General features: G+C 41.1%; 1 protein-coding gene across 1 annotated transcript in view; it reads left to right on the top strand.

Annotated features, from left to right (window-relative positions):
- Window positions 1-649: 649 nt before the first annotated feature.
- Window positions 650-10,416, top strand: part of LOC118427074 — a 22,886-nt gene continuing 13,119 nt past the window's right edge. The window contains exons 1-5 of the mRNA XM_035836711.1: window positions 650-714; window positions 989-1,574; window positions 1,719-3,845; window positions 8,567-8,579; window positions 9,288-9,491. Coding sequence (XP_035692604.1) covers window positions 1,040-1,574; window positions 1,719-3,845; window positions 8,567-8,579; window positions 9,288-9,491 — 2,879 coding nt within the window. The 5' untranslated portion in view covers window positions 650-714; window positions 989-1,039. The remainder of the gene's footprint in view (window positions 715-988; window positions 1,575-1,718; window positions 3,846-8,566; window positions 8,580-9,287; window positions 9,492-10,416) is intronic.

Here is a 10,416-nt window from a genome sequence, read left to right as displayed (position 1 = left end):
GTTTTCTTTTGTTTAATCGTCGTTCAGGTTGAATGTACCTGACTAGTGTATAGTCTAGCCACAAGTCTGAAACTGCCACGTCATCTCCGAACAGGGGAATTCCATGACAGGTCGGTATGTTTCCATCACATGACGTTGGGTTTGAGGACTTGTATGTGAGCCTGTGTGTATGGCTCAGGGTTGACAAACACACAATGTAATACACGATTCGTTATACGAGGATTTTTTTTTATCCCCATGTATTCGGGGTACTTAGCAAAGTACATGTAGTACCTGACGCAAGTGTTTTCAATACGCTTTTTGGCAACGAAGCAAGGGTGGAGCCGTTAGCCCCTTATCGATACCGTTTAAGTCTCATTCGACCAATACATCTTAACGACAAATCAGACCGTAAGGTGTCTTTCTGGACCCCATTTTGTTTTGACCATAGACATATTTCTGGTGGTTGTTTTTGTCACTAATATGTATATACTGTTTCACAAATCTATGAAAAATAGTTTGACAAGTTTCGGTGTCAGTTGTCATAATTGATGCAGAAAATAATGAGAAGAAATGTATTCAATCTTTAATGGTCAAAGGTTCATACCGATTCATGTCTTAACTGCCTATTTGAACCATATACTTGCAGAAACAACAAAAATGTTTTTTTCTCACAGAAGGAACTCTGAAAGCTGGCCTCCCAAACATCGATAGCAAAGAAGAATAACTGCACAGGTTTGTGACATTTGTAATTCCCTAATTAATACTACTTTTATACTGCATGAAGAAGAAAAAAGTTCAAGCATTATTATGCACTAAACAACAATTAACGTTACGTAAATATACCGTGTGCCATTAATAATGACAACAAGACTTAGTTTGAATTTTTCTGTATCCCTTTACGGCAATAGTTGAATCAGCAATTCCTGATAAACACCAGCTTATTACTGATAAACACCAAAAAGCTGGAATACTTGAGCTTTTGAATTGTATGTCATTCTTCCACCAGCACATACAAAGAACACCTACAGAACAGCAGTAGTGCCCTGAAGACGTGGACATGGCAGAACAGCTGCAGGAGGGCTGCGGGGCCCTGCAGGTAGGAGACCTGGACACGGAAGAAAAGCTGCAGGAAGGCTGCAGGGCCCTGCAGGTAGGAGACCTGGACACAGCAGAACAGCTGCAGGAAGGCTGCAGGGCCCTGCAGGTAGGAGACCTGGATACGGAAGAAAAGCTGCAGGAAGGCTGCAGGGCCCTGCAGGTAGGAGACCTGGACACGGAAGAAAAGCTGCAGGAAGGCTGCAGGGCCCTGCAGGTAGGAGACCTGGACACAGCAGAACAGCTGCAGGAAGGCTGCAGGGCCCTGCAGGTAGGAGACCTGGACACAGCAGAACAGCTGCAGGAGGGCTGCGGGGCCCTGCAGGTAGGAGACCTGGACACGGAAGAAAAGCTGCAGGAGGGCTGCAGGGCCCTGCAGTCAGTGGAACTGCAGACTGAAGGTCAACTGCAGGAGGGCTGCAGAGCCCTGCAGACAGGAGACCTGGACACGGCAGAACAGAACTTTGCAGCGGCGCTCAAGTCTGTTCATGGGAAAGGTGATTAGAATTAGCTTTCGTGAAATCGTCTTTATCACAATATATTCTATCAATAATGTCACAATGTTGTACAAGAAAGGAATGTCTGTGCGATGACAGAGAAGAAGTCTTATTCATAATATGTTGCCTGTATATTTTATACAGAGGCAAGCAAAGAGGTGGAGCTACTACTAAAGTTAAGTGATGTCTACCTGAAGAGAGGAGTGCTATCAAAAGACGGCGATGATTTCACCAAGGCAGCAGCGCTCTGTAACGCAGCACTGGTAAGATCCAAATTGGAATACCGAGGCGACATAAAACAAACAATCCAGTTGATAACCCAATCATTCGTCAAGCACGTCCTGGGTATCACACAGACAGTAGGTTTAGATGACGTAGACAAACACAAAAAGATAATGAAGGATGATAGACATCAAATAGCAAAAGAGATCGAAGACATTGAACAACAGGCCGATCCTTACAGCCTTGATGATGACGACCCAAATATCACAGAAGTGGAGAAGAGGAGAGTGGAAGCAGTCAAGGTATTGTTTCAGACAATACTAGATCAGCGAAGAATGTTTATAACAGGCCTTATAGATGAATGCATGGAGGTAATGGGCCACCCTCCCTGTAAGTACGCCATGATAGGCTTGGGTTCGCAAGCCACAGGTCTAGTAACACCGTACTCTGACTTGGAATTTGCTCTTTTGATAGAGAAGGAAACAGAAAATAATGTCACCTACTTCCGTAACCTCACTCACTACCTGCATCTCAAAGTAATCAATCTGGGAGAAACCATTCTTCCTGCCATGGGGATTAAGTCTCTTAATGATTTTCACTCAGACGATCCACTGGACAACTGGTACTATGATTCTGTAACACCGCGCGGGTTTTCGTTCGATGGAGCCATGCCACATGCATGCAAGACTCCGTTAGGCAGGGGTAAAACGTGTGAACTTATCCGTACACCCAGTAACATGGTAAAACTTCTGGATGACAATATAGCTTTCTATCTGAAGAAAGGCTACCATCTTGCAAGTGTCTTGGGGAATGTTTCTTTAATCGTAGGACAGCAAGAGTTGGTCAATGAATATCAGACTTTGTGGACTAAGCTGTTGCGTGAAGACAATCGAAAAATCTCCACCCTACTCGCAAATGCCATAAGTACAGAGAATTTCCCAACGTTTGAACGAAATGTTCTGAGTGCCAGTCTGTTTGATGTTAAGAAAGAAATCTATCGATTTTCAAGCATTACTATTTCATGTTGGGCACTGCTTTACGAAATACAACCGACGACAATCTGGGAGACAATTGCAAAGATGCACAAGAATGGTGCCATTAACAAGGAGAACGCGCATCACTTGATGGTGATGGTCAGCATCTCAGCAGAACTGAGGCTGCGGACATACATGAACAATCACGGCCAAGTGGAAAATATGTCAGCATTATCGTCCATGCCGACAGAAACAGATCTAGGGGAAAAATTAAGTAAAGTGTTTTACATCTCGAATGCAAAACAGCTCATGAGATACTATTACACAGCAACACCTTTGAAGCGCTTTGTCTCAAAGATGATGGAGTCCCCAGTAGATGCTTTAAAACTTTTTGACAATTCTTTGCAACTAAAATCACATGTGTACGATAGACTGTGTGATTACTCTAACTCGAAGGCATGTTTGGAAGAGCTTCTGGAGAACTATCATTCCCGATATGGTCAAGCTTTCATACATCCTGACATTGCCCAAACACTTGCCAAATTAGGTATAGCATGTCACAACATTGGCGATCACAACAATGCCGCCAGCTATCACGAACAGTCACTACAAATGATGCTGACTATCTTTGGTGAGAACACTGCACATCCCAAAATCACCCGGTCACTAGGCCTCATGGGCAACGCCTGGATGCGCCTTGGCGATCATAAAAAGGCCGTCAGTTTTTACGAACAGTCACTACAGATGTGGCGGACTATATATGGTGAGACTAGTCCACATCCTGATATCGCCTTGTCTCTAGGCAACTTGGGCAACGCCTGTAGGGCCCTTGGAGATCACAAAAAGGCCGTCAGCTATCAGGAACAGTCACTACAGATGATGCGGTCTATCTATGGTAAAAACACAGCACATCCTGATATCGCCTCGTCACTAAATAACTTGGGTGTCGCCTGGAGTGACCTTGGTAATCACAAAAAGACCGTCGGCTATCACGAGCAGTCACTACAGATGAGATGGACTATCTATGGTAAGAACACTGCACATCCTGATATTGCCTATTCACTAGTCAACTTGGGTAACACCTGGACGGCCCTTGGTGATCACAGAAAGGCTGTCGTGTATTTTGAACAGTCACTACAGATGATGCGGATTATCTATGGTGAGAACATTGCACATACTGATATCGCCTCGTCACTAAGCAACTTGGGCAACGCCTTGATGGACCTTGGAGATCACAAAAAGGCCATCAGCTATCAGAAACAGTCACTACAGATAATGAGGACTATTTATGGTGAGAACACTGCACATCCTGATATAGCATCGACACTTAACAACTTGGGTGGCGCCTGGGGGAACCTTGGTGATCACAAAAAGGCCATTAGCTATCAGAAACAGTCACTACAGATAATGAGGACTATTTATGGTGAGAACACTGCACATCCTGATATCGCCTCGTCGCTAAGCAAATTGGGTAACACCTTGAGTGACCTTGGTAGTCATAAAAAGGCTGTCAGCTATTTCGAACAGTCACTACAGATGAGGCTGATTATCTATGGTGAGAACACTGCACATCCTGATATCGCCTCGTCACTAACCGAGTTTGGTAACGCCTGTATACACCATGGTGATCACAAAAATGCCGTCAGCTATCATGAACAGTCACTACAGATGAAGCGGACTATTTATGGTGAGAACACTGCACATCCTGATATAGCATCGACACTTAACAACTTGGGTGGCGCCTGGGGGAACCTTGGTGATCACAAAAAGACCGTCAGCTATCACGAACAGTCACTACAGATGATGCGGACTATCTATGGTGAGAACACTGCACATCCTGTTATCGCCACGTCACTAAACAACTTGGGTATCGCCTGGAGGGACCTTGGTGATCATAAAAAGGCCTTCAGCTATCACGAACAGTCACTACAGATGGAGCGGACTATTTATGGTGAGAACACTGCACATCCTGATATCGCCTCGTCACTAAACAACTTGGGTGTTGCCTGGATGGAACTCGGTAATCACAAAAAGGCCATCAGCTATCACGAACAGTCACTACAGATGTGGCGGATTATCTATGGTGAGAACACTGCACATCCTGATATCGCCTCGTCACTGGGCACATTGGGCATTGACTATAGACACATTGGTGATCACAAAAAGGCCGTCAGCTACCTTGAACAGTTTCTTCAGATGAGGCGGATTATCTATGGTGAGAACACTGCACATCCTCATATCGCCTCGTTACTAAAATTTCTGAGTCTTGCCTGCTTTGATCTCGGTGATCACAAAAAGGCCGTCAGCTATCTTCAAGAATCTCTACAGATGAAGCTGGCTATCTACGGTGAGGACACTTTCTAGCATCCTAAAAAGAGCTTGGGCTTTTGACAACATCCTTACATTTTCATCTCACTTCGGAACTTGAGTATAGCTTGGAAAAATTTGATGATAACAGAAATGCCGACATATATATTGCTGATATGTGAAAGTTTAAGAAGATTACCTAAAAGTGCAAAAAATTTGTTGTTAGAAACAGATTACTGTTTACTATTGAATAGCAATGGAGAAATCAGTTTGAAGTGTGCAATCCTTCTCATTATTTATATAGTCTAATAGCTGACAAACATGTCTAATGACATCCTCTTTGCTCAATACCGAAGGAAACAATCACCTTGCATGCAACAATAAAATTTGGCGACAAGAATTTTTTTTATTGCAACAGATAGATACATAACATGATGGCGACACACTCAAGCTCAACATGCTTATTTTCGTGCCGTCATCAGAAACAAACTGAGAGTACAAAAAGAACATTGAAACAAATACAGACAAGCAAAGCATATAACAAAAGTAATGTTAAGTAACACCACATAACAAAATCATAGGAGCTTTGACAAGAAATTCGAGACGCCATGCTAGTATGTCTTTCCCCTTGCGTAAATGTGCTTTGCCGTTGGAAACAGGCGTTACGAGTATCCGCATACATGTACATGTACGCATAGCAATACTGAATTCGGTTTGAAGTATACGTAACTATGTATTTCTCGTAAAGGGCAGTACAAATTGTTCTCAAGTCATTTTACTGCCAAAGATAAACGTATCATGGCATCTTCGCTGCTGAACATCGAAGGAAACAATTGACTTGCAACAATGAAATTTGTGATAAGAAATTCCAAACGCCAGATCTGTTTCTGTACTTTTATGATACTAAATCGACACCGCATAGTAAAACTAATTCATGAAATATACCTGTGTGCGAAAGAACTTGTAAATACTGCACGTCAGACATGATATAAATCGAAACGCATCTTATTTCAAAAATTCCTTCTAAACTCATTTACTCGTTATATAAATTTGGATGTTGTTAAAGCTGCTAAAAGTTGGAAATATCAAATTGTGGTACTTATATTTTCGTTTTAAATTGTTATAAAATGCACAGACAGGTGCATTGCTCTATGATGATGGTTATGTTTATAAGGCTTGAAAAAGATATCACAACAGGAATGTCTTACTTAATATAGCAAATGTATTACTCAATTTTGAGGAGTATCAAAGGGTTTATTACGAAAATACCCCCTTTGTATTATGACCAAGTGATGTTCTGATTTCATGTTATATTGAATGGTGAGAAGATATATAGTCTTGATATTTCTGTCCAATCGTTGTTTTGTAGTAAAGTAACTAGACTTGAAATAATAAGTATGCTGATTTATGAAATAAAATTAAAAGGATTGTGATTCAATATAAAGCTGTTTAAAGAAAATTTACAACACTTTACTGTATACATCCAGTAGGTATATCATACAAGATGTCTTGACTAAAAAGTTATTTTTCAATATCTGTGTCCAACGACTGGTTGTAGGCATTTATTCAATAGCAACTGTCAAGAAAATGGAGAGATGCCAAGTGTTAGAAAGAAGAAAAAAATCATAATAAAAAAGTGCTGTTCTCCAACTCAAGATGTATTTTTTTCCGAATCTCTAGGTCCTCTTCAGCTATCTGCCCAGGTGTTGTAGAGTAGATATTACGGATATAGACTGCTTGTAGTAGACATCACAAGGGTTTTTATATGATATTTCTATGTATTGTGACCTGCACGAAATCAATCATTCAAATTCACAAATGACATTTTATGTTCAAGTAATTAATTTTCATATTTAGATGCTTTTCCGGTACTGCACATGCAAGATATATACTGAAATATGCGTAACCCTTTAAAAACTTGGAATCTGAAAAGACATTGATTGTGTATACATTGTCCAAGCATTAGAACGTTATTTGAGTTTATTTCTGGGTCTTGGGGACGACGTTTAGAACCAGCTGAAGACGAGATGTCACGAAGCCTGGAAAATAAAGCAAATGCTATCATTGTATATCAAATGTGATTGTATAACCTATTATAGGAGAAATCAGACATTGTTTAATACGTTATCGTTTTATTTTTCCTGTTGATTTTAATCTTTGAGGTAAAGTTATGTCTGGAGGGAGAGAACAAGGTGTCTAATCAATGTAAGATTCTATTCATTCTAGTTGTTGGACTTGACTTCGTCTTTGCTGGCAGTGAAAGATGAAGTTGCATTATACTTTGCACAATCAGCTTAAGGCTTCTGATTTTGGTAGACATGTCGTTAGTTTGAAGTGACAAAGTATTGGGGCCATTGAAAAGTAAAACCAGCGTCAGTCAATACATTGTATAGTAATGATAATTTAAGAATGCCAACGTTAGATATCTGACATGTTTCTAATCTAGAGGATCATAGATTTAATTTTAAAACCAAAATTTCTACGGACAATATTTCATAACATTCTTTGTATAGCAAATCTTTTTCAAAGCTACTCTACTGATTTCTTCTCTACCCTACTCTACTCTGCAGGGGAAATTTGTATCTTTCCTTCTGATTGGGCAATATTCTATGCATCTCTCGTTCTGATTGGTTCGGATCATTTTTTGTGATGATTCGTTTATAGCTATGAATGACTCAGAACGACCCGAATCAATCAGAAGGAGAGGTACAAAGGACATTGACCATTCAGAAGGGGAGGTAGAAAGGACACTGACCAATCAGACGGAGAGATATATATTAACCAATGACTGACCGCTGGAGATTCATTATTCACCACTTTAGGCACTTCTATGACGTTACGGCGTTACAACCGATACAAAATTGGGACTTCTGATTGGTCGACGAACTCTGCCTATATGATGGTGTGTAACAAAGATCCCGATTGGATCCAAGACGCTCTAATATGTAACTTTGAAATAGTGAAAATGACATGGTAACTTGTATCTCACTGCACTTGTGGTATCTCACTTCAATTGGGTTAAGAAAGATCACTCAACGAGATTTTAGAGATAAAGAACGACTTTTCTTCCTTTATCTGTATTTTGTTGTCTTCTCAGTCATACTTTTACGTATTACGCAAATTATTAAAAATAAATCGGCAAAAATAACACAACGACGGCACATTGAACGAACCCCGCAGCCGCAGCGGTGCCCCAAGTGCAGTGAGATACCCCTTTTGATAGGCAAGATTCAACTCTGACCTTCACACGACAGGAACCAGGCCGGCTTGTTTTCCCAGTGTAAGAAGATGGCGTAAACCGGTATGGCACTGCATAAGACGACGAAACCAATGCCAATGCCAATTCCTCTGCCAATAGAAGGAGGTAAATACACCCCTGCCATGATTGGTTAAACACCCCCAACTGTACTTTTTGAATCCATAACAGTGACCACTAAGTACCTGATTCGCTACTGTGATAGCCTGCTGACCAACTGTGGTGTGTTGTAGCTGGCTACCTGTGGTGAGAGTGATCATCAATCTTAGGTTCTCCTCCCTCTGATCAAGGGCCTTCGAGAACCTTTGTACAGCCACCCTGCCAGAGCCCAACACGAAAGATATATTTTGAGGTTTGGGTATGGTATCCAGGCTATGTCAATCACGGCGAACCAACAGATAGAAAGGACCCGTCCGTTGGCTTACCTGTCATGAGTACCCAAACCTCACAGGCTTCTGAGCGAGAAAGATACAGATGCATTTGACAGTTGTGACGTCAAGAAACAAAAAGTGTGCAAAAGTGTCTTGATCCGTCCCACATTTGCTGACCAAACCCTGACCTTGATAATCTATTAAATAGTTGAAGTTATTATTTTCTATTTACGATATGAAAAAGGTGGAAAATAGCTGCTAGTATATGTTTGCATTGTCAGCCCTAATACCACAAACACGTTACTAACTAGGCTCCTTATATACTCCTGGCACTGAAAGCCTTTTTTTCATGACAGCGAATGTAAGAATCCTGGTAGTAATAAGATAGAACCTAGGCTAACAAACCTTTCTTTTTACAATGCAAATGGGTTCAAAAAACACCGACTGTGACCAGTTACGCAATTCCCTCAAAGCATAATCCTTGGCATTTCAAAAAGTCCTTCACGTGTTTTCTTTTTATGAAGAGGCGGTAACAGCGAATGGCCTTCAATTGGTAATGTTTCTTTTTTATTTGATCCTGCAGGTATTTACATAATGAGTCTGTTGGCTATAGAAGCAAGGCCATCGGGTCCAGTAAACATTTTAGCCGCGACATGGCGGGTTCGTGCAGGCATTTGTGTGCCATTTTGGCTCTCTGCATCTTTGTCCAGACTTGTGGCCAGCAGACGTCATGTGGAGCTGCAAATAAGACAGATGCAGTCGCTATTGTTTACGTCTTTAATCAGCAGTAAGTTTCATTTTGATATCTATCACCTACTGGTCTATTCAGCTATTTATTGGTATGTCTACCAATCTATCTATCTGGTTATATGCAGGTCTATCTATTTCCTGATTTTATCGGTTTGCACATTGACGAGTTACTTTTCTACTCATCTATTTAACATCATTTATCACATCAATCTATGGATCTTGTTGTAGCTATCTATGTATTTATATTTTTAAAACCAGTATCTGCATGCTGCTGCTGTTTCATTTTTTTTCGTATATGTTTTACTACGTTTAACATTTTTATGCCCAAATCTCTCCTCCATTTTGGCTTTTATTCGTATGTAATATTCTTTGTTGAGACCATACACACTTGTTTTTTTATGGGCTGTTGCGCCCCGAACCGTGCCTGCCCCATTCCGTGCCCATTCAGGCACGGAACGTGGCACTGCCCGACTGCCCCGGTCTGTGCCCAGAAGCGCTGTCAATCACTATGACTGACGGGGTAGTGATAACTAATTATTCACGCCCATGTTTCCAAATAAGGCTTGATCTTGTCCTTTTTGATTCCCACTACTAGTATATGATTTTCATCCATAAAACCAAGGAGCTTATAGCTCCTTGATAAAACTGTGCATCGAAGACACAGAATTTATATATTATTAGCACGTCTATGTGAGTGCATCCCATTTATATTACATTTAAATATACCACATATAAACATGACAACGTCCAGCTGCACCTTGATCAAGTCTCCAAGCCTTAATGATTCAGTTCGTTGTGTCAACCATCAGTGCACAATTATCTGAGGCAGAGTTTGTGCCCCGAACCTTGCTTTGCCCGAAACCGTGCTTAGGCACGGTTTGGGGCAAAGCAAGGTTCGGGGCACAAACTCTGGTTCAGATAATTGTGCACTGATGAGATGACACAACGAACTGAATCATTAT

Source organism: Branchiostoma floridae, chromosome 12 (genome assembly GCF_000003815.2).
Source record: "Branchiostoma floridae strain S238N-H82 chromosome 12, Bfl_VNyyK, whole genome shotgun sequence".
In the NCBI taxonomy this organism is placed as follows: Eukaryota; Metazoa; Chordata; class Leptocardii; order Amphioxiformes; family Branchiostomatidae; genus Branchiostoma; species Branchiostoma floridae.
Note: the sequence above shows the minus strand (reverse complement) of the source record. Positions and strands in the feature narration are given on the sequence as shown.